The 23,709-nt window shown below is 55.2% G+C and overlaps 4 protein-coding genes across 6 annotated transcripts; all 4 read right to left on the bottom strand.

The window, feature by feature from the left end:
• Window positions 1-988: 988 nt before the first annotated feature.
• On the bottom strand, window positions 989-3,457 carry GALE (UDP-galactose-4-epimerase). The gene is made up of 10 exons (XM_086479704.1): window positions 3,337-3,457; window positions 3,117-3,232; window positions 2,713-2,826; window positions 2,293-2,469; window positions 2,048-2,161; window positions 1,884-1,950; window positions 1,691-1,776; window positions 1,456-1,533; window positions 1,134-1,248; window positions 989-1,044 (listed from the first exon to the last, which is right to left on the bottom strand). The coding sequence occupies exons 1-10, from the start codon at window positions 3,455-3,457 to the stop codon at window positions 989-991; spliced, it is 1,044 nt and encodes a 347-aa protein (XP_086335830.1).
• Window positions 3,458-5,496: 2,039 nt separating this feature from the next.
• On the bottom strand, window positions 5,497-10,002 carry HMGCL (3-hydroxy-3-methylglutaryl-CoA lyase). 3 transcript variants are annotated; one of them, XM_086479464.1, is made up of 9 exons: window positions 9,941-10,002; window positions 9,483-9,564; window positions 9,171-9,278; window positions 8,661-8,756; window positions 7,983-8,131; window positions 7,328-7,391; window positions 6,815-7,003; window positions 6,544-6,669; window positions 5,497-6,179 (listed from the first exon to the last, which is right to left on the bottom strand). In XM_086479464.1, exons 1-9 carry the CDS (start codon window positions 10,000-10,002, stop codon window positions 6,078-6,080), a joined length of 978 nt encoding a protein of 325 aa, XP_086335590.1. In that variant the 3' UTR covers window positions 5,497-6,077. The 3 variants fall into 3 exon arrangements, with proteins under 3 accessions (XP_086335590.1, XP_086335592.1, XP_086335589.1); XM_086479466.1 differs by having other exon boundaries at window positions 9,483-9,569; window positions 9,952-10,002; XM_086479463.1 differs by lacking the exon at window positions 9,941-10,002 and adding an exon at window positions 9,653-9,715 and having other exon boundaries at window positions 9,483-9,569.
• A 1,153-nt stretch (window positions 10,003-11,155) lies between these two features.
• On the bottom strand, window positions 11,156-16,324 carry FUCA1 (alpha-L-fucosidase 1). The gene is made up of 8 exons (XM_086479086.1): window positions 15,981-16,324; window positions 15,142-15,276; window positions 14,781-14,918; window positions 13,997-14,102; window positions 13,358-13,558; window positions 12,954-13,144; window positions 12,038-12,137; window positions 11,156-11,345 (listed from the first exon to the last, which is right to left on the bottom strand). The coding sequence occupies exons 1-8, from the start codon at window positions 16,322-16,324 to the stop codon at window positions 11,205-11,207; spliced, it is 1,356 nt and encodes a 451-aa protein (XP_086335212.1). The 3' UTR covers window positions 11,156-11,204.
• A 1,660-nt stretch (window positions 16,325-17,984) lies between these two features.
• On the bottom strand, window positions 17,985-19,034 carry CNR2 (cannabinoid receptor 2). Its single transcript, XM_009947000.2, has one exon. The coding sequence runs from the start codon at window positions 19,032-19,034 to the stop codon at window positions 17,985-17,987; it is 1,050 nt and encodes a 349-aa protein (XP_009945302.1).
• Window positions 19,035-23,709: the final 4,675 nt, after the last annotated feature.

The following is a 23,709-nucleotide window of genomic DNA, read 5'->3' as shown; positions in this document are numbered from 1 at the left end:
GACAGCAAACCAGGCTGGCTGCGTCATCGCTGCCTAACGAAGCTGTTAGAGCTGCCAGTAATAAATAGGACCAGTATTTGACAGCTGAGCAGAGCCTTCTCCTGGGAAGCCTTTGGCAAAGTGATTACAGAAGCAGCCGCCACAGGCAACGTGGAAGCAAAACCAGGCACCAGCCAAATGGCAGCAGGGGGGGCTGCGTGGAGCCAGGCACAGCTGGCCATGCCCCGGGCTGGCCCAGCCACAGGCAGGAGCACGTGGGAGATGAGACTTGGTCCCCAAAACCATGCTGGGAGGCAGGGGAAAAGGGGAGTGGTGGTGGGGAAGCCCTTGGCAGCCGGTGGGGCCTGCGCCCTGGGGAAGTGAGCTGTGGTGGCCTCGGGATGTGGATGGTCCCTGTGTGGGGGGGGGGAATCAGGGGGTTCCTGGAGCCTGAGGCCATGAGGTAGGTGCTCAGCAGCCCTCTCCGTGCCCAGGGCAGGGGGCAGGGGGTGCCCCGGTCTCCCCCCTGTGACCGGGAACCTCCCCGGCTCCCCGAGCTGGGTGGGTTGGGGGGCAGGTGCAGCACGAAATGGGGGGTTTCCTCTACAGTTTGGGCTCAACAGGACTCGTGTTTGAGTGGCCACGTCCCAGGGCCCAGGAGCAGCTCCAGTAGCGGCTGCAGGGCCCAGCCAAGCAGCTTCTCCCCGCTGGGGCTGGCACCAGCCCTGTTGTATTCCCGCGAGGGGGTTTCGTGCCTGGGCGCCAGCCCCCTGGCTCTGTTCTTCCTTGTGTTCCTGCTCTATGAGATGCAAAGGACCTGGGGGGATGAGGATGAGGAGTGGAGAGGCAGGAGGGGATGCTCCTGCCTTCCTGCCCCGTGCAAGAGGCAGAGGGGGAGCGGGACTGGCACCCAGGATGATCACAGCCTCGCTGGGGCCGCAGGGGGAGGCAGGCAGGGCTGGCCCGGAGCAGCCCACGGCAGCAGCCAGGCGAGCCCTCGGGCCACGGCTCAGTTCTTGCTGAAACCCGTGGGATTCTGCAGCTGCCACCGCCACAGGTCCTCGCCTGCAACAGGGAGAGAGCAGCGGTGAGGGGTGGGCCAGGAGAGGGGCAGCCGGCGGCGCACGGCGTGCCGGGGAAGGGGATGCTCTTACACATCTTGTCCAGGCCGAAGGCAGCTTTCCAGCCCAGCTCGCGCTCGGCCAGCGCCGGGTTGGCGTAGCAGGAGGCCACGTCTCCCTCCCGCCGGCCTGTGATCTTGTACTTGATCTGCAGGGAAAGCGGCACCGTGGGGTCTGGGGGCTCCCGGGGGCTCAGCAGAGGGGACTCATCCGAGGCCCGGGAGCTGAGGGAGCGGTGCCAGCGGCTGCCACAGACACAGGCACAAGGGCTGCTGGGGCAGTGATGGCTTGGGGTGGCTGGGGGAAGGAGCTGGCTCTATGCTCATGGCCCTGTAGGCTGCAGGTCAGACCTTACCTCCCTCCCCGAAGCTTTCTCCATGGCCCGGACCATCTGCAGGACCGAATAGCCGGTGCCTGTGCCCAGATTGTAGATCTGGGAGGAAGAGAAGGGATGCGGGTCAGCTTCTTTCACAAGAGGAGAAGGGCCAGGCCCCCCTTTTCCTCCCTTAGGGCTGTGAGAGCGTGGCCCTGGCCCAGCCCCACAGCCCCAGCAGGGCTGACCGCACCCCAGACAACGGCCTTCTCGGTACCTTACAGCCGCAGTTCTCCTTGAGCTTCTTCAAAGCAGCGATGTGGCCCTTGGCTAAATCCACGACGTGGATGTAATCCCTGACGCCTGCAGGGACACAGAGGGTGAGCACAAAGCCCTCCTGCCCCGGGCGCAGCCGGGCTGAGGAGCTGCAGGGGACGGGGTGTCTCTGCTCCACCCGTTCCGTGATGTACCCGTTCCGTCGTCCGTCTTGTAGTCATTCCCAAACACGCTCAGGAATTCCCGGCGCCCCACCGCCACCTGCACAGACGGAGAAGCCCACGAGAGCCCCGTCAGCCTGTGCCCCCACACGGGCACCGTGAGCCCGGGGCTCCTCAAAGGCTGCAGCGGGCGGTACCTGCGCCACGTAGGGCATGAGGTTGTTCGGGATCCCCTGAGGATCTTCTCCGATCAGGCCCGACTCGTGGGCACCGATGGGGTTGAAGTAGCGCAGGAGAACGGCGTTCCAGTCCTGAGGAGACACACAGACGTGGCTGCCTGGGGAGGGTGTAGTGCTGCACGGTGCTGCTGGGTCACCCCAGCACGCTCCAGTGGGGAAAGACCTCAGCTCGCAGCCCTGTGTGCTTTGGCACAGCCCCTCACCCGCTCTGCTTTGCAGAGATCTCGAATCATCTCCTCGATGAAGTATTTGGATTTGCCGTAGGGGTTGGTGCAGCCTCCAGCTGGGTGGTTCTCATCCAGGGGCAGGTACTTGGGGTCTCCGTAGACGGTGGCGGAGCTGCTGAACACGATGTTCCTCACGCCGTGGGCTTTCATGGTCTGGGGAGCAGGGACCGGCCGCCACTGAGCCAGCGAGCTCCGCGCCCTCCAGCTCAGCAGCACGGCTCAGCCCTCCGCAGGCGGCAGCTCCCACCGTGCAGGCACCGTTACACCCCCAGGACACGGCGTGGGCACGGGGAGCCCCACAGGGACCAGCTGCCAGCCCGCACAGCCACCCCAGAGCAGGATCACACCCAGCACCAGTCACCCAGCACCACCCGCTGCCCTCCCGGCTCCGCTCACCTCCAGCAGGCAGATGGTCCCGGTGAGGTTCACCCTATAGTACTCCAGGGGCTTCTGCACAGACTCTCCCACCGCCTTCAGCCCCGCAAAGTGCATCACGGCTGAGAAATGGTGCTGCAGAGGGAGAAAGAGCTCGGTGTTAGAACCACAGCAACAGGAGATAGAAGCTCCAGGAAGAAACCAGTCAGAAGTCTCCCCAGGCATTTCATTCAGGCAGCCCGTGTGGTCTCCACGGCCCAGAGAAATATCTGCTGGTCACAGCGTTTCCTTCCTCAGCACTATCCTCCCTGCTCAGCTCCTGCCCAGTCCACACCCCCCTCCCTCCTTCCCAGCCCCAGCACAAACCCCTCTCACCCCTCGGAGCCCACAAGGCCACCTTGGGGCACTGTAGCTCTTGCTCTCACCTTACTGAAGAGCTCCTGCAGCGCCGCCCCGTCGGTGATATCCAGCTCCTGGAAGAGGATGGGCTGGCGCACGATCTGCTGCACACGCCAGAGGCTCTCGGGGAGCACGTCTGCCCCTGGGGAGACGGAAAGGGATGAGATGCTGGAAGAGCTGGAGGTTCTGGCACAGGCTCAGAGGGGCCGAGGCCCTTGCGTGGGAAGGGACGAAGGCTCTCCATACCTCGGATGGCGTTGTGAAAGTTGTCTATGACCACGGGGACGTAGCCAGCCTCCACCAGCTCCAGCACGCAGTGACTGCCGATGTAGCCAGCTCCGCCGGTCACCAGGATCTTCTCTGCCATGGTTCCCTGGGGGAGGAAAGGCCCTTCGGTGCAGAGCGCCGTGGGGAGCAGACTGGTGTGGGCACGACAGCCAGGGGCCCCGAGCAGGAAGGGGCAGGCAGGACTTGGACACTGTCACGTCAGCGCTGCCTCTAGGCACTCCCTGTGCTTGGCCCCGCCAGCGCCAGGAAGAAATCCAGAGAGGAACAGGCTGGGCAGGTTGCAGCACACCCTGCCAACGTGGTTCGTGTCTGCTGGACAGGGAGGGTTTATCTGACACTTGTCACATACTGGGGGGGAAAAAAAAAACCCCTTCGTTCTTCCTGTTAAATCCAGTCAAGATCCTGGTGTCACCCATATCCTGCAGCACAAATCCCTCAGGCTAATTCACCCCAAAGGGCAGGCAGTCGTCTAAGGGTATTCATTTGGGTGGTCTCATCAAGGGGTATCAGCTCTGCCCTCTTGTCCCCGTTCCCTGCTTTTTCTCCAGCTCTGAAATCCCCTCTCCACAAGCCACAGCACTCCCTCCAGCCTCCCTTCCCTTGCCCAGCACTGGCCCCGTTCCACCCCTGCTTCCCAGGAAGGTGGGTATTGGGTCACTGCAGAACACAGGGAATTTGCTGGCATACACAAAGCAGAAAGATTGAAAATAACCTGCAAGAAAGCCCCCGTCCCTGGGAACCCAGCAGCAGCTCCTGCCCAGTGGGAAGGAGGGAGAATCCACTTTATTACCAAGGCATGTGGAGGCAGCACAGGGCAAGGCTCCTCCCTGGGTGACTTTAGTCACCCTCAGAGCTGTTTCAGGCTGAAAACCAAACCGAACCCCCTAAACTGCCCTGCCCTGCGGCTGCTGCCGGCCCCAGGGCTGCTCCGGCAGCCGAGGAGGGCAGCTCCAGGGGAGGGCAGAGCCCGAGCCAGGCAGGTGCGGGCGGGAAAGCCAAAACAACGCTGCTTTTCAGCAGGCAGGTGAGCGGGCAGCGGGACGGGACAGGGGCCTGGGGGGCAGGGGCACCTGCGAGGCTGCCGTTACCGGCAGGGCCGGGGATACCCCTGGGTCTGGGCTTGGGGCCGGGAGCTACTCGAGGAGCCGGGACCAGGGCTGCCGGGGGGGCTCCTGAGGGGCTGCGCATCGCCGGGGGGGGGACCGCGTTCAGGGCTCACCTGGGGAGCTGGGACCGGAGGTCCCTGGGGGGCCCCCGGGGGGGCTGAATGTACCTCAGGGCCCGGGGCTACCTCAACGGCCGGGCCGTGGGAGCTCCCCGCTAAGGGGGGGGCACGGCAGCACGTCCCTCCGCTCGCCCCCCTCCCCCTCCAGTCGCTCACCCGCTGCTCCCGCCGCCGCGCTCGCTCTGTCCCTGCGCCGGGTGCGGCCCCTTTAAGGCCCGGCCGCGCCCCCCCGCCGTGCCACGCGCACCGCTCTCCCATGGAAACGTGTCACCGCTCCCGCTACGGGGCGGCAGCCGGGTCAAAAACCTGCGCGGCGCGCGTGCGAGCGGGGAGGAGCGCAGAGGGACGACGGCCATTGGCGGGGCGGAGGGGAGGAGGGCGGGGCCTCCCGGGCCGCCCGCGCGGAGGGCGTGTGCGCGCAGCGCCCCCTGGCGGCGCGGATGTACCGAGCCCCGCGCTCACCCACCCCGGTGTATTCCCCGATTCCCGCTAATTTCAGCGTCACGGTTTAGTGCATCGGTACAGCCCGTTCGCGGGGTGCGGAGACACGCGGAGGGCCGGGCCCGTGCGCGGCCATGCCGGGGCAGTGGGAGAGAGGCGCAGCAGCCAGGCCCCGCCCCGGCCCAGCCCGCTCCGCGCCCGTCTCTGCCCTCACAAACAACATTATTTTAAACAGAGGATTGGGGGACACCGCCCCAGGACCTGGCTACGGCGAGGAGGACGTGTGCGCACGGAACAGGAGCGTTTCACCACGCCTGCCCGCGGTGACCCAGCGCTGCCCCGGCCAGTGCTGGCGGAAGAGGCACTTGGAACCAAAATGGCAGCAAAAGCTCTTTCACTGGCTTAGTTAAACCACAACTCTAATAGTTTAGAATATTAAATAACGTGTTTATTACTCCTAGTGTTGAGAAGTACCTTACAACAGATACAGTCCGTTATCACAACCCCTAAACGCCGAGGCAGAAGGTCCAAGGCTGCCCCGTGACACCCCAATGACGCACGGGAGCCTTTCGCCTTCAGTCTTAACGGCTGTAGGGAGGAGAGAGAAGGGAAGAGAGGTTAAGCCTGACCTGGAGAAGCGCTCTAACAGGAAAGGCTGTGGTTTATCCTTTGCTGGTGGTTTAGGGCAACACACTCTGGAGGCAGAAGCGAGCGGACGCTGTTCTGAGCTGGTGCCAGCGATGGCAGCTCGCTGCGAGAAGGCCGAGCATTGCGGCCGCTATTTCTCCCTCAGCCCATCCACGTCCTCCCTCCTCTAAGGCACACGGCTGACGCCTTCAAGGCTAAATATAGTATTCTTGGGTTTTTCATTTCTTCATAGAAATTTCTTCATTCTGGTGGATTATGCATTTCCTCTCAAGTGCTGAGCCTGGAAGGAGCTCTGTGAAGATCAGAGGCAGCAGGACGGAGGGGAAACCCAGCCAATGGCGGATCGTTGAGTTCTTCTTGATCCAAGGAGAAACTCGATTCAGTATCACAGCCTGCAAGACGCCTGGGACACTTTGGAATTGGTTCGTCTGTTGAGAGCATTGCAAATAAACGTGCCCGTGTCCATCAGCTTCTGCAGATCCACACCCTTCGTGGGGAAAAAGATACGACACCTTGGTACCAGTTCTGCCACATGAAGCTGCCCAGCAGTAACTGGCATCACTGGGAGAGACTAGCAGGGGGTGAGGGAGCCTTTAACGGGTACTTCAACAAGGCCCTGCGTGCCTGCTGCTCACTGGTGCGATTCTGAGCGCCGAAAAAGGGAGAGGAGGAAACTGTCCTGGCGGGTGGGATTGGCGTGGCAAGACAAGGCCCCCAGGCACAGCCTGGCTGACACGGCAGACCCAGAGCCATCCTCCAGCCGTTCCCGCTACGCTCGGGCTCCCTGGGCCAAATTTCGAACCCCCAAACAGAGCCATCGTGCGAGAGGCTCAGCTGCTGCAGGCGCTTACCGTGTGGATCCCCAGGCCGTGCAGCATGTACACCAAGTCCTCCGTAGCAACGTTTCCCGACGCTCCCTGGGCGTAGGGGCAGCCTCCAAGGCCAGCGACGGAAGCATCAACCACGCTCACACCCATCTGCAAACAGAACCACCACCCGTAAGCTCCTCTGAAAGCACAAACCGTGGTCCTGCTCCTCAAATCTACGGTTCACAAGCAAGCAAGCACAAAAAAAAAAAAAAAAAAACCCTCAAGGAAAGATGCTACAAAGCAAGAGTCTCACCTGAAGCGCTACCAAGATGTTGGCAAGAGCTTGCCCGTAGGTGTCGTGGCAGTGAACAGCAAGAGCCCCAACCGGCACCTCCTTCATGACTGCCGTCAGCATCTCCTTCATGCTGCCTGGGGTCCCAATGCCAATGGTGTCACCGAGGGAAATCTCGTAGCAGCCCATGGAGTACATCTTCTTTGAGACCTGCCCAAAGGCCAAGACACTCACTGGAAAGGCAGCTTTGGCTTTCCCCTCCCCAGAGCTGGAGACCCGCTGTCCAGAGGAATCAGAGTGCAACAGCCACGGGGACAATGGCCTCTTCTCTGGGATCAAAAGTCTCCAGGTCCCCACACCTCCCTGAACCCCCCTGTCCATTTCAGCTGGACTCGGGCATCCCTCACTGCTAGCTGGAACCTTCCCTCAGCCTTTGGTTAACCGGTTTGATGCACCCTCCAGCGCCCAATTCGCACCCATAAGAGCAAGCCAAAACCCTCCCAGATATTCCGGTTGTATTTATGATGAACTCACCTCTGCAACTTTAGCTGCAGAAATCTTCCCTTCATAGGGACATCCAAGGACACAGGAAACGTATCTGGGGTTAAAAGAAATGGGCACTTTTAGCTACAGAACTTCAGTGAGATTACACTGGCCAAATCAGTCAGGACTTGTGCTGCATCTCGCATGCTCTATACAACGGAGAAGTTAATTTCATATTCTAAAACTCAGCCCCGTGGACGAAGCTTACGTAATTAACTATTCAACAGTTTGCCAAGAGTCCACAGCCCTGCCAGGTCTGTGGATCCACGCGCTTCCACATGGAATGTCTGCCAAGAGGCTGGTATGGTTTTGGATCATTTGGTAAAGCCGAAACCAGAATAGTTACACGAAGGGCGAACCCTTCTGGAAGGGTGTAACTCATCTACCGTAAGCTTTGCACCGAGCCAGCACCTAGCAGCGTGTCGCCGCGGTGGTGTTCCCACGTTAACGCTCCTCGGTGCGCTGAGCTCACATCTGCCTGCGCCCACCCGGGCAGAGAGACACCCCCAACAAATCCAAAGGTGAAGTTTAAAAGAAACACTGCTCCCCAGCGCTGCACGGGCTGGGCTCCCAAGAGAGGAGCTCAAGTGGTCGCATCTCTCCCCACGACCTGCTTGGTACTACGGTCGCAGGAGGAAGTTCTTACCCCCGGACAGGAATGCTGGCTGCCCTGGCTGCGCTCATCACTTCACTGAACCTCTCCAAACTCTCCTCTATGGAACAGTTGATGTTCTTCCTAGTGAAGAGCTCGGACGCCGCTCCAAAGATGGACACTTCTTTGGCCCCGGCTGCCACCTGCCGATAGGAAGCATCACTTCAAGCGAGCTGATTTCTCTTGCAAGGGAAGCAACAACCACAACCACACCTACAGTCCTCTCATTTTATAAAATATACTTTTTCCCCAACTCTTCCCTGAATAACCCACTTCTTTCCTCCATTTATTCTACAGCAAAAACATGACGACACACCCAAGCTTCTCTTCGAATGAAGCAGAAAGTTACAGATGCAGCAGTAAAGCTACATCTGCGGGATGGGGGCAGGAGAGCTGTGGGACGTGCAGGTAAGACTGAAAGCATCGCTGTCAATTCAAACCGATTACTGGGGTGTTTTAGCAACAGGAAACGTATCACAGTATTTGCTATAATAAACAACAGGTTTCTATTTCCCCACCAAAACGATCCCTTGTAAAGGAACCGCAGGATGAGGCTGCTGCCTGCCAGCAGGAAAGATCCATTTCCCACCCGTAACCAACGGCTGAAACGTCCCGTCGCTGCCAACCCTGCGCGCGAGGCACCCAGAACGTTCAGGCGCTGCCGTCTCTTACCGCCGCCTGAAATCCTTTCAGATTAGGGGTCAGCACAGGGTAGCTGATACCAGGCAATTTATTAATTCCTTGCATGACTTCGGTGTGGTCGGCCATCTGCAAAGGGAAAACGGGAAAGGTTTCTAAAAGTGACAACATCCACTTCTGCAAATTTATAAAAACGAAATAAAAATGATTTCTTTTTAGAACAGAAATATTTAGGAAAAAGGGAAAGGGGCCTCTGAAGAGCAAACAGCACTGCACGGTGGCCGTTCAGTCACGCAGCCAAGCCAGCGCCGCCACGTGCACAACCAGCCTGAGCTGTGTCCGAGCTGCGTGTTTGCTCTTTCGCAGGGTCCAAAGGGAAGGTCCGGGACATCGCAAGCTCCTTGATTTGGCTTTGCTGCTTCTTGCCTGGTTACAAGCCACGGTGACGAGGATTTTGGAGCAAGCAGAATCTTTTCGTCGGATTACTATCTATTATTAGGTGTTTTTATAACGCAGAGGTGTAAAACTTGTCTGAATACTGACCTGAGGAACCCACTTGGGGGAAACAAAGCTGGTGGCCTCTATCACCTGAAGCCCCGTCTCTGACAGCATGTTGATTAAATTGATTTTCACCGGTGTCGGTACAACATTCTAAGCAGAAGAAAAGAAAAACGACCTTAAGTTATGATTTCCACCGCTGCAAAAAAAAAAAAAACCCAACAAAACCCCTCCTCTTCCAACGTGAAAAAGCGGCATTTGAAACCCAACCCAACCCCCGGCGGTGGGGGGCAACGGCAAGCGACGGGTGTCCGGTTGGAGAAACCCCCCCGGCGGGAAGCCCCGGCCCGCCCGTACCTTCTCGTTCTGGAGCCCGTCCCGCGGCCCCACCTCCACCACCTTCACCCGCTTCGGGAGGGCTGCGCCCGCCGCCACGGCGCTGACCTGCGGACGGAGACAGACCGTAAGCCCAACGTCCAGCCCAACGTCCAGGCCCCCCCCCTCCCGAGCCCCCCGGCCCCGCTCACCGGCCGCAGCGACACCGCCCAGCGCGGCAGCAACCGCCGCGCCGCCGCCATGTCTGCCCCCATCTCACGTGACCGCGCCCCCCCACGTGACTCCGGAGGGGGGGGGTGTGGCTTCGTGGTCACATGACAGCGGCGCTCGCCACGTGGAGCCGGGACCCCCCAGACCCCCACCCGGCGCCGGGGCAGCGCGGTCGCCCCGGCCGGTCCGTCCCCACCGGCTGCGAAGGGCTCTCGCTGCCCGGCCCCGTCTCGGGGGAGCGGGAGCGGCCCGGCCCGGCCCGGCCCGGCCCGGCCCGTACCTGTCCCCGCGGGCCGTCCCTGGGCAGCGAGCCGGTGGTGCACTGTGGCATGGTGCCCTCCGGTTCCCTCCGACGCCGGCACTGTGGCGGCCGCTCGGGAGCCGCTTACTTATACGATGGCTTTTCCGCTGGCTCGTGCCGCTAAATAAACACGGCGTGTTTGTTTTGGATGGGCCCCTTTCCCGCACCAGGGGTTACCAGCGTGATGGGGTCGGGAGGCAAAAAGGCCACCACTCTGTTGTCCCGCTTTTTTTCTCCTCCCTCCCCCTCTCTGTGTTCGTAACAGCGTCATCGCCGGAGCGATGTTCCTGTGAATAAGCGGGTCTCTGGCTGTCAGCGCCAGTTCTCTGAAGTCCACCCAGATTCCCCAGTACAGATTGTTATTTGTCGATTGAGTAACGGCTCCTACACCACCAGCTCAGCACGTGTCCCAGCCCTGGGGCTTAGCTCGTGCGAAACTCTTAAGTATTTGGGCAACTTTTGCTTGCACCACATCATACAGTAACAAAATAAAGCCTGTATGCAACGTTGGGGGGCCTTCACAACAGCTGTGCTGCAGAAACACACGCTATTGCGAGGGGTTTTATCACTTGAGTACGCGTTGTCCAACCCTTTTTAGAGAAGTTCAACACCAACGCAGGAAATCTTGTTTTACTGCAACAGCAGAAGTCAGAGCTTCAATTCAGAATGGTGGCTTCTCTGTTAAACTCATGTAAGAACAAAAATTCTTCTGCTTATAGGTGTCTCCACCGGAATACAAATAAAAGTTTGTTAATGGATGTGTATTACATTGTGATTTTCTATAGCTGATTCCTCCTAGACCTCCTCAAAGTACAACCTGCCATTATATTTTATTCATGATGGAAGTATGTGATCATAATGGTTCCAATGGGTACCAGAGTAACACCACACATCTTATCGAGCACCTCTTCCTATGGAAGTACATCACAGGCAGGAACCTGCGATGGCGCTGCGGCTGGTCCTCATTAGAACATGCCCACTGCATGCAAGGCCTCATGATCCCACACCCCACACTGGTTATCACAATTAATTTTGGTGAGTAATTACGCCACGGGAACACTTGCTGCCAAACGAGGTTCACCGATCCACAGATCACTTACAGGCAAAAGGGATTAGAGGAGAGATTCTCTTAAGAGAAAACCAATTTATTCAACGACAGATGAAAAATCCTCTTAGACTCCATTCAAAAGAAAGGCAAGGGGAGATTGATTGCTGCTCTCACCCTGCAGCCGTCACTTCACACCCTCAAGCTTGATGGCCCAGCCGGGCTGGGGAGGCAGAGGAGACGGAGGCACGTAGGGCAAAGTTATGAGCAGTCCTTCACCTGGGGACTTCTGCCACTTCAGAGTCCCTGCAAGACCCAACATCGTCACCTGCGGAGGAGGGCAGGGGAAACGCTCAGTTGTAGCTCACGCGGTTACTTCCCATTTGAACAGCCCACGACACCCGAACCACGTCTGCAGCCTCCATACAGCCGTTTCCCACACCTTTAAGGCAGTCCTGCACGTTGTCACCCATCGCTCACAGTGCACAAAAGGTAACACACGGGATATTTTGAGGCCAAACATTGGACTGCAGGGTGTGTTGTTTTTTTTTTACTGAGAAGGCTTTACCTCTGTTTGTTTAGGGCAAAGGGCACTCCAGCATTTGCGTCACTTACAATTACGTTTACAATTAGCGGGTCAGTGTACCTGATTTGAATTCGAGGTGCAATACCATGATCCCTTCTATGTGTGAGGGTTGTTACTTGCTTCACCTCCCTGCGTCAATTGGATCAAAAGGCTCTGGGGGAGAAATGTCTCTGCCTGTTCTACGGCAGACTATGAGCCCATCCTGGCAAGTCCTATCCCATCTTCTGTGTTAACAGTGAGCTGAAGCCTGGAGAATAACCTGGGATGCTGCGAGGATCTGGAGGGAGCCCAGAGCAGCCCAGAACAAGAAGCATGGGATGACAACTTCCACACACTCCCCAGTTTCCAAACGAAGTCAGGCTGGACCTTGCCAGCCCACACGTGCCCAAGACGGGCTCTCCGAGTGCGTTAGCGTTTTTTCACAAGTTCCTTACTCGTGTGGCTGGCGATGGAGCGGGCGAGGACAGCTCCAAAACGTTGTCACGAGGCCAGGTCAGGAAGATGGCGTAGACAGCTGGTCCCTTAGAAGTGTACCTGAGACAGCAAGAGTTCAGCGGTAAGAGCCCCGTAAGAGAGAGAACCAGACGGGACCCTGACCTTTCCAGACAGCACAAGAACACCGGCTTGCCTACTGTCACCGCACAGGGGTCACCTACTTTCCCCTCATTCCAAAAGCTGTCACTTTGGACCCATCGTTTAGGCTGTCAGCGCTGTCTGACGAAACCCAAACAAAGTCCGCGTGTGCTTCCTAAGAGCAAATGTCATTTGCCGATCTGTCCTTGCCTCAGCTCGTGGTCAACAGAGCAGACACGCTGCCTTCTCCTGATCACTGCTCTGCACTTCTAGACCGAGGAAAAAAAAAACAAAACAACTCCCTTTTGTAGCAATTTCTGGCCCTTGACTCACTATGCCCTTCTCAGTCAGTATCAATCTAACAGTTGGGAAACAGTCATTAGTACTCCTACATAATAGCTTAAAAAGCAAATATCGCTACGTTTACAAACTGTATGTGTTCAGATCAACTACATTTGTGCAATTCAAACCAGCCAGGACCACTGCTTAAACAGTCCTGATGGCAGCGGCGTGGAAATTTTTTTAAAGGAAGTTGTTTTTTTTCCAAATCAAGCAAGATGGATGAAGTCCAGATTTTAATTCGCTTCTTTCAAGCAAGATATTCCTTAGGTAACACCCTGGGGCAGTAACAGAGCACTCCAATTGTAGGATATTACCTAAACACCATCTGCACCTGATGGCAACTCTTCAGAGTGTACCAAATTTCAGAGCAAATAAGAAAGAAACGTCAGCTGTGGAAGTCCCAGCCCAGATGGCGCTGAGCACCGGAGTCCTCACCAGACTGTGTCTGTGCTGCTCTCCATCTGCACTCTCCACGGCTTCGATTCATAAATTGCCTCCCCATTAATGTCCAGCCACCTCCCAAGGGCCAGAAGTCTTTCTTGGAAGATGGGAACAATCACCCCTTCTTTCGTAGGCCCCACATTGAGAAGGTAGTTGCCTCCAAAACTCACAGTCTGCACCAGCTCCTGTGACAGATAAACCAAGGTCACAAATCGCATCATCTTCATTTCTGATGACAAAGAAACATGAGGAAGGCTTTGCTCTCATCAACCGCTCCTTAAACTCCAGCCTGGTCTTATGAAACACAAGACAACTCTTTCTGCAAGTAGGGGGATGAAGGAAACCTCTAAGTCTCAGTAACTCCCCCACACCCAGTATCTTGATCTCAGAGTCCTTACCTCAATGATACTGGCTTCATCCATTAACTCAGCAACGTTCATGTTGCTCCGATAGCCCCAGGAAAGCTTGTCAATGGAGGAGCACATCTCCCACTTGTGAGCTGGCAGGGTCCCTGGCTTGTATTTGTCAGCACAATTGTAGTAGCCTCCATGATGGCAAGAGCAGTTATTACACCAACGATCATTAACAACAACGGTGTCCTGAAAGAAGAAACTCAGCTCAGTAGGGAGAATGTTTTGTCTCAAGACTTTTCAGCTCACATTCTCCCTCCTAAGTTAGGAAAGGTGTCTAATTTAGGAAGCAAGCACCTAAAACCCCCTGCGTAATCAATGGAAAGAGAGAGGGGATCCTCCAGAGAAGCCTGGATCCCTCTCTGGGAGAACCTCTCTGTAGTCACTCAGGTAGAAGCTGAGGCGACAAGCTTCCTGGCCTCTGAGCCTCCCACATGTGCGCTGTAAAGGACACTAGAGTCTTCTCATAGAGGCGCAGTGTAGGCTTCTTATTCTTTGTGAAAGAATAAAGCACGTCTGGCATCTGTCAAGCAGGTTTCTGATTTGATCACGTTCATATCTCACTGCTGCCAGACCTTCCATACCCATAAAATGCTGGCAGCCACAAGGGATAGCTGAAAGCGATACCTTGACGGGACTATCGTTATAAAGCCAGGCAAGGAAAGAGGTGGAATTCCAGTACGACTCCGGAGCTTCCCAGTCTCCATCCGACCAGATCAAATCTGGTTTATATCTAACAGAGAAATGAATGTTATTTAAAAATGGCTGACTGTCTCCTACCACAAAGGAAGCACTGTGCCGCTTGCGCCTGGAGTCTAGCCTCGCTTCCTCTTCCTATTGCCTGCCACTACCAGGAGGTTGACGCCATCACCTTCCGCTTCAGACAAAGCTTCAAGTGAGGTTCTTGCAGCAGCAAAGAACGATGGGTTGATCACGGCTCAAGAGAGGATGCAATTCCTCCAAAACCGAGAAGTTTGCATCTCAAAGGCAATTACGAGGCACACTCTTCACCAGGGACAACGGCCGTTCTGAGCAACGAGTGTCCCAGCCTCCTATTTTTGCCAGCAAGGGGCAGCAAGGCAAGGATGTAAATCCCAGTGAAATCGCTCTTCTACTCTACTAAGTACTAAGCAGCCTGCTCCGCTTTCAAAGCCACCCCGCACAAAGGCAGTAGGAAAGGGAATTGCTCTGGCACGAAGTTTGCCCCTGCCTTATTCTATAAATTAGACTGTCCACAGGGCAAACGCGAGCCCTTTTTCTAATTGCCGCAAATCATTACCAAGAAGTAAACAGATCTGCCTTGGCAAAAATTAACCTTTGTCACCTCTCTTCTCTGCATCCACTTTGTGCCTTTCCCCACACTATTGAAACCAGGAAATGCTCTTGATTCCTAACTGGTTGCAGCTCTTACTTTAAGACAAGATCATAAAGTTCCGGCAAAGTCTTCTTTAAAACGAAGTTCTGGGTCTTGAAGCCACTTTCTTTGTCAGCAAGATAGAGCGGATTAAACCACTCTAACAGAGAGTGATACAGTCCATAGCGTATGTTGCTGAAGGACAGAAAAGACAGAGGAAAGAGTTAGGCTGGCAGCAGGGACTAGGAACCAGTGGCAGATTCGATTACTGGCATTGTTATGGCACAGAAGATTTCATGACTTTGCACATACGTCTTTTTTCATATTAAACTCATCGCTTTCTGCCGTTTGGCAAGAACGGCCAGGAGAATTCAAGGCACACAGACGGAAGGGACGGAGCGGTTTGGCAGTGCCATACCTCTCCCTGAGGGCTTGTCCCAGCTCTCCTACAAGATCTCGGTGGGGCCCCGTATCCAGAGAATTCCAGTTCCAGGACACGGGCGATCCCCAGTTGGTGAAGCCTTCATGGTGCTTTGTGGTCAGCACCACGTACCTGGGGGAAAAAAAAAAGTACTGGATCAGGATGACAAAGGAACTACCTAAGATATTCTCCAGCCGCCCTGGCAAACCCAGCCAGTAAAAAAGCAAGGGACTGAATAACGATGCTGTGAGGAGCCCTCTTTTGCTACCCTTTAAATTTAGGAGCAACTACAAGAACAACAGAGGTTTTTAACGGATTTTAATGCTGGGAAAGAATGAACAATCGAGACTCAGGAAGCAGCAAGACCCATCATCTCCTCAGCACCCTGGGCATGACCCCGCAGGGATCTCAGCACTGCTCAGGGACCCCCAGTCCCTCAGGGATCCCCAGGCTTGGCCCTTCCATCCCCTCAGGGACCCCTAAACCCTCTTGGGGATCCCAGGCACAGCCCCCCCGCCCCCCCATTCTCTCCTGGCCTTTCCACCCCCTCAGGGCCCCCCAGACACAGCTCCTCCCATCTACTCGGTGACTAGGGACCCCCATCCCCTCATAGATCCCCAGAAATGGCTCCCCCATCCCCTCAGGGATCCTCGACCATAGCACTCATCCCCTCAGGGACCCTCCGCCCCCTCAGGTACCCCCCCCCCCTCAGGGATCCTCGACCATAGCACTCATCCCCTCAGGGACCCTCCGTCCCCTCAGGTACACCCCCCCCCCCCCCCCCCCCCCCATCCCCTCAGGGACGCCAACCGCCCCAGCCAGCGCCTGACGCTGACCTGGCACCAGCCCGCTGGAAGAGCTGGGCCCACTGGCGGGGCTGGAAGTCGTGGGCGGTGAAGCGGGGCGCGAAGTCCGCGTAGGTGGTGTCCGGCGGGTACCGGCGCTGCACGAAGCGCTTGTAGTCGGCCCGGTGCTCGCCCCGCCAGTGCCACCAGAACCACTCGGAGCCCCAGGCCGGGACGGAGAACACCCCCCAGTGCACAAACACCCCCACCTTGGCCTGGTCGAACCAGGCTGGCAGCGGCCTCGCGTCCAGGCTGGCCCAGTCCGGGCGGTAGCGCGGGGCGGCCAACACCGCTCCCAGCGCCGCCGCCAGCCATAGCAGCTCGGCGGCCGCCATGCTGCCGCGTGACGTCAGCGCGGCCGCCGCCGTGGCTACCGAGGCAACGGCGCCACGCCGCCGCCATTGCTACGGAGGAACCGCCGGTTCGAGGCTGCTGTCCGCCTGGCAGCGGGGCTGGTGCCCTTCTTCCCTCCCTGCCTCCCTCCCTCCTTCCTTCCCAGCCCGGCTCTGCCCGCCCATAGCCGGCCGTGAGCCCCTTCCTGCGGTTTGAGCCTCTGAGTCCATCCCTTGAGGGGCCAGGAGAGAGCCCATGGGGTTGGCCCCAGGGCGGCTCGGCCTCCGTGAGACCTCTCTCCCCCCTGGCCCTCCTGGGCAGGCAGAGCAGGCCCAGGGCCTGGCTCCAAAACCCACACGCGAGGGCCGGGTGCATCCTCTGGGGAAACAGGGCAGAGTCCAAGGGCTTCGTGGCCGTGCCCCGAGCCAGGCTCATCCCCGACGGAGGTGTTTCGGGAGCTGGCAGGAGCCCTGCTGCTCTGCGGGGCGCTGGCGAAGGGCCCCGTCCCACTTAGCTCTCCTTGTAAGTTTTACAGCTAAAGATGCTGCTTTTGTGTAATTTGCAAAAAAACCTATTGAGTTCCTCGTGCTCAGAGTGTGCCCCAGCCTGCGCTTAAACTTCTCGCCTGGAGGAGTTTGTGCCCCAGAGGTTAATGGAAGAAAAGGCTGAAAAATGGCTTTAATGTTTAATCAGATAACATCCCACAAACGCCTGCGTGGCACAGGTTAGCTCTCCTTAAATTTGCTGAAAGAAATGTGCCGTACACAGCGCCTGGCCCGCCTCGAAATCCTCAACTGTGGCAGAGTCCATAAACCACAGTGAGAGCATTTCAGTTTTCCATAAAGAATTAGACGCCAAAATCAACACGATCCTAAATGCTTTGAAACATGATTAGCCAGCACCATCTGCAAGCGAGTCCAGAGAAACCATCTGCACCCTTCCCAGCAAGGGCCGAGGTACCTCCTGCTGCTGCCCGTCCTGCTCCCGCGCAATGCAGTGAGGCATTCACCGACAGCGGGAACTCGGCACGACTTGGTGGTGTTCTCTGCCCCCTCTGCCAGGACCTGAAGACATTTTGTCACCATGCTGCTAAGACATAACACCTCGGGACCGCATTCAAGGCTGGTATAAATAGATGTACCTCTGCTACGTAGCGATGTGCTGTTAGCACTTTGCTGACGGTGCTTGTACACTGGTTAAGGGGTTTGTAGAGAGTTATGTGGTATCTGGGGATTTCTAGAGAAACTGAAGGTCTACAGAATGTTTTACTTGAGGTTAGCTATATTTTATGGGGTGTAAGGAAGACAGCACTGAATGTAAGGAAAAATGGGTTAAGAGTTTACTGGTAGACGGGCAAGAGGCCAGGCAGAGGCACTTGCCATAGAACGTTAGGATCTGCTGTTCTGAGGCATGGTGTTATCCGCTGCCACAGGGCTGGCATACTGATGTGGCACTGGTACCTCTGCAGCTTGGGGACCAGCTGCCTGTGTAAGTCTGCACGCTTTATGTCCCAGTGTCTAAGAATAACATCAGCGGGAGCCGGCTCCATGACAGGCATCTGATCCCTCGTCTCCCAGGACCTCCATGAGAAGAGAAAAGGAAAAGAGAAGTGATCCAGACTGTTTCTGCCAGCCCAAGCATGGACTTTCCACAGCTGCCTCCCTATGTTACGCGCATGTCCTCACAAATGGTCTCCATCATGGAGGACTTGTGGGTGCTCTCTGCTTCTGGGCTTTCCTCAGAGGCCTTTGGCTGCCTCCTGAACCGAGAAAAGACCATCCTCAGGGAGGAATGTAGCTCCTTGCTCCGCAGGGCATAAATAATGGGGTTCACCATGGAATTGAGCAGGCAGAGGGTGCTGCAGAAGGCAAAGACCTTGCGCAGGTGATTGCTCAGCCTGGCAAAGATGCTGTAGATCATGAGAATGAGGACCGGAGACCAGCACAGCACGAGGACAGTCAGCACCATGACGAGGGTCTTGGCCAGCATGACATCCATCCTCATCCTGGTGTTCTGCTTTCCCACCTGCACTTGGTGCTTCTCCATGTAGGCCACGTGCTGGTGAGCCCTCCATAGCACGTGCGCGTAGGCATAGACGATACACCCTAGCAGGACCATGATGAAGCAGATCCAGCTCGACAGATATTTGTCATCCACAAATGGAAAGAGCTCAGAGCAGGTTGAATCAAGCGTGCAGCAGTTCCAACCCAGGAGGGGCAGGGAAGCGATGGTCGCACATGTCAACCAGAGCACTCCCAGGGCTATCCATGCTCTCCTCCTTGTCATGAGGAGCTTGTATTCAGAAGGTCGGCTGATGGAGATGTAACGGTCCAGGGCTGTCAGCAGCAAGCTGCTCAGGGAGGCAGAGAAGGACGTGTTCACCCCTCCCAGCTGCAGCAGGAACATTTCTTTAGAGAAGTCAGTATCATTAAAGACGTGGAAGTTAACAAAACTGCAGACAAAGATGATGCTGGCCAGGATGTCAGCCAAAGCCAGGCTACTGATAAAGAGGTAGGAAGGCTTTCTCCTAGTGCTGGGGGAGGAGAAGATCAAGTACAGCACCAAAGAGTTCTCAAAAATGCACAGTGTCCCAAAGAGGCCACACAGGGTGGCAATGCTTATCTTCTGCGCTTGCGTGCTGAGGACCATGAAGCACTCCATGGTGTTTGCACTGCATTTGGAGGTGTTTTCATGTATCTTACAAATATCCATTGTAATTAGCTGGAGCCAGGAGCTTGCAGAGAGCGGTTTTGCTTCCTTCTACACTTCTTCAGATGCTCTGAAAAAGACCAAGGGGAAGGGGACTTAGAGGAGCACAATGAGCAATAAATTCAACCCGCTCAGACACATTCCTGCCTTTAGAGGGAGGCAAGCAAAAAGAAAATAACGCAGGGAGACCTACTGTCAGGTCCACAGCCCAAATGCTGGAGCCAACTTCCACCCTTTCCCAGCAGAGATCCAGGCTTTGTCTCACCGGTGATTTGGCTAAGACCCATCTATCGCACCCCATGGGTACCATGCCCGTACCACGTCCGTAGTCCGTACCACATCTGTCTCTCAGGCTGTTTCCTCACCACAAGAGGGAAGCAGCAACATCGAGAATTGTACAAATCCTGGGCCAGCTCTTACCAGTCCTCTAGGATTCACTGCTCAGGCCAACAGCGGTGGAAAAGGCTGCTCATGGTGACTTTGTGCCGTGGCTGGGGACAGGCCCTGGTGAACAGCCTGTCCGAGTGAAGCTGCCCAGGAGATGGCTGGGATGGAGAAGGATGAGGGATATTGCACTGCTGGGGACTCGGTGCGGCTTATCTGGGAACACAAAGAGCACTTTGAAGCATTTACTCTTCGTCCAGCTGTTTGAACACATACAATGACAAGACTGGTTTTATATTTAAGCTTGCCCATTGCAGTTTTATAAAGCTCAGCCTCATTAAAGTTGTGTTTCTCCCCCCATAATCCCTGTGTCATGAGTCAGTCTGTCCCATGGTCAGAGTGATTAAAATTTACTGTTTAACATCAATATTAGGGTGTGGGTTGGACATAAAAATAGGGACATGCAGGAGTTAGGCCACCTGAACCAAGAACCCCTGTCTATGCCCAGGATTAGGTTAATTTTACCAATATTTTTAGCTTTAGCAGAGATGTGATGGAGGGAAATGCCTTATTTTCCCTTAAGCAGATGTTGAGCTGCTCAGTGCACTCTGTGGCACAAAAATTGTGTTTTTCTCTACACTTCTACTGCTTAATGCATTTCAATCCCTTCGTCTTCGTTACATTGATGAGCTTGTCCTTCAGATGTTATTTTTCTCCCATTCTTGCTCTTGATTATACTTGTGATTTAAACCAAATGCACTTTCATTGAGGGCTCAGTTGCCTTGGGTTACCTTGTGTAACAGGCGGAACAAGGTGATCCTGGACGGGGTTACAGGGAGCAGATGAAGAGGCGGTTGTCAGATACACTAAAGCTGCCTTATTAGCAGAGAGAAGCTGCGTCCTGAGTGCCCTGCACCGGCAGGTCATACCGCCCTGCTACAAACGCCCACGGGACACGACCCCTTTCCCCAAAGCCCCACTTCGAGTACCCAAGATCCCACATCCAGGCAATGGGACCATTGAGTTCCCGCTGCTGGAGGAAAGCACTGAGCTGACGGCGTTCCCTTTCCACCAGAACAAACAAGCCACCGTCTCTCCCTCCCCTCAGCTCTCTTTTGAAAGAGGAAACGTCCAAAACGTGCAAGTCGCAGCAGGCGGGATGTGTGACAGCCACAGCTACCCGGGGAGCAGAGCGAGTGCCCGGGCGGTGCAGGGGCTGGGCTGCTGCGCTGCTGCGCTCCAGGCACCTGTAGCCAACCATCTGCGGTCTCTCTGTCTGTTTTCTGAAATTCAGTGAAGGCAACAGCTGTCCTTAGAGGTGACAACAGCCAGCAGTGACTGACACGCTAGAAAGCTCTGTCCACAACATCTTAGCAGTGACACGTATTTTATACCTGTCTCTGTTACTTCCTTCCCCACTGATTCCCCTGTCCCCCGACACTCATCACTATTTCTGTGTTTTGCAGTAGTTGCAAAATACCCCTGAGCACTCGAGATGCTGCCCAGGAAGTCACAGAGAAGAGCCCGAGCCCCACACTTTGCTCCTGCCTGCCTGTCGGGGCTCAAACGCCAGCAGTTGCAGGGCATTCGGTGCATATTACAGCCAGAGCAGTTCAACCCTGATTCGCATTTCTTGGTGTATCAGACCGGAGGAGTCCTGGACTTTGGGCTGAAATGTGGCTCAGCGTTGCAGCAAGCCTCGCTCCTCTTACATCAGGCTCTGGCATGGGGTAATCGTGCAGGACTGGAGGTGTTGCACTGTAATCTCAGCACTCCTGTTTCCTGCGGCTCTTCACAGAAACATGACAAAGGGCATCAGTAATTACTAACTGCTGTTATCAAACCCGACAACATCTCTCTCTCCAGAGAGAGAGGGATCTAGTGGACAGATGGACTTTGACGTATCTCAGGGCTCACCAGGGACCACCGAGGCAGCAACCGCCTCCTTGAGCATCCAAAACTCCCCAGCCAAAACTCCAGCATCCAAACCAAGCCATCTCTTAATTAAGCAGACTCCAACATCTATTAATTGCAGCCAGCATTCCCAGGACTGTCGTAAATTCTCAGTATCTGCAGTTTTACAATGTCCAACAAACATACTTAGGAGCTTGGAAACTGTACTGAACACTGGGCGAGAGACTGAAGGCCGGCAAAATGTTATCCCTCACCTTACATTGCCTGGGGAGAGAATTTGGTTATAACGGCAAAATAACTCCTGCACTGACTGTCCTGGTACAGGTCTCTCCATTAAGCTGACTGAATTCAGATAAGCCCTCAGGTTCAAAATACTGAGCTGGGCTTGCAGCAATCAGCCAGCCAGCCCAGACCTTCTCTTCCCACATCTGTTGTGTCTCAGGCTGAATGACAAGGTCGAATCTCTTTGCAGTTTTGACTGAGCTCCCCCAAATCCTCCTTCCAGCTCCCATGGCTGTGAGGGAAAGGACAGGGCTTTGCTCCAGCACGAGATCTCTTTGGCAGAGGCTCTAGAGCGTGAAAATACGGGCAGTGCCAAGAGCCCCTCTCCTTGCACTGCCTGTCCCCTTTTTTTTTGTGGCCATAAAGCTGTTTTTTCCTACCCAGGGGAGGTTTTTCTCTTGTCAGATGGGCTCCTGGATTCAACCATTTGTTTCTTCATGCCTACGGCCTCCTGCATGCTTCAGCTTCTGGGAAACAAGCCAGTCCGTACCTGGATCCCAAGGGAGAGCTGATCTGTGGCATCCTCCATGGGGCAAATCCTGCTTCCAGGGTGGAAATCCCCTTCTGAGGGGCAGCAGCTCCACCTCCCTGGGAATTACAGCCCCAGGCACGGCTGTGTGTCCCCACCACAACCAGCCCAACAAGCCCAGACATTCCCTGCCCGCTGGGCTGACGTTTCAGCTCAGTAAGACGGAACGAAGGGGCTTCTCATCCTCCTTTAGAGCCAAGAGGCTGCAGCACCCCAGAGGGGTGGGGTCCCTGGGAGCCGCAGGAGCCGGGCGAGTGTTTCCTGGGCCTCTGTACAGCATTAACTCTCCTCCCAGCACAGCAAAGTGTCTCCTGCCAGCAGGATTGCCCAAGGTGGGGAATATTCTGCCAAAGTCAAGCAATGCAAGCCCCGTCTCCTGCAACGGAGAACCCCCCAGACAGCGCCAACAGCAATAGCCCCAGGAGGCAGCAAATGGAGGCGACACATTGAAGGAACAAGAAGCTCAGCTGTTAGGAACTAAATGTGGATAAGGCATTTGGGAATGCAATATATTTCTGATATGGCCTCGCTGACTGCAAAGTCTGCCCAGAAGCAGCAGAGAAATCTTTTCCCCCATTAGATCTGCTTGTGAGCCCACTCCCTTCAGCCTAATAACTCCGCTGGCTTCAGTGGAAATTAAATCTACAAGTGAAAAAGTCCTTTTCCATTCCAGTGCATTGCTGCGATTGATTTCAGCTGTCAGACTTACACTGCTTTGCACGCAGCAGCACGGTTTCTGATATCACTCAGGATGGTTTCTTCATTTACAGACACATCTCAGAATCCTTATGATTAACAAGTTAACATATCTGTTGATTAGATAATGTAAAACTAAATTTTCCTGCTGCAATCAGCCAGCGCAATGTGCCTGCAGCACTCTGAAAGTCCTGGTCTTGAATATTTCATCGCCAGAATTTCTCAGAGATTTGATCTTTACAATAAAATAAAATAAAATAAGATAAAATAAAATAAAATAAAATAAAATAAAATAAAATAAAATAAAATAAAATAAAATAAAATGTCTTAAGTGGTCACCTAATATGAACAAGTGAAGTGATTTACGCAAAAATTGTCATGAATGCTCAAACATTTCACTTGCTGAAAAAGCAAAATATCTTTTACTTTTAGTTTGTACTTAATACATATTTTAGTTTGTACACGATTTCTTGTTCTGTTGCAGGGGAAGTTCTGTTATTATTTTGGAAATAGCTGTTCATGCCGGCTTGTCCCTCTGACCATATTAAATAATGACGAGCAGAGTTACCCCCCTGATGTGGGAACTGTCTGGCACAAGGGCCACACTGAAGATTCAATGCTTTATTTCTATTCATAGTCCAGTTCTGTCCATGTGTGACTGGTTGGGGTGGCAGCATTTGAAGCACAGGGGGGTGTAGGTGCAAAGCAGCACTGTGTGTGCCAGTTTGGGTACAAAGCATGGCAAAACAGCTTCTCTCACTCCACCAAAACCACTGCACGCAGAGTCATGGTAAAGACTAACTTGTGCAGAACGCTCAGCCTGAGAGCTCGGCATCATACTCATGCTTGCGAGACATTTGGAAATACCTCTGA

The sequence above is a fragment of the Leptosomus discolor genome, chromosome Z (assembly GCF_034619465.1).
Source record: "Leptosomus discolor isolate bLepDis1 chromosome Z, bLepDis1.hap2, whole genome shotgun sequence".
NCBI classification, from domain to species: domain Eukaryota; kingdom Metazoa; phylum Chordata; class Aves; order Leptosomiformes; family Leptosomidae; genus Leptosomus; species Leptosomus discolor.
This window is presented reverse-complemented; position numbering and strand designations above follow the sequence as displayed.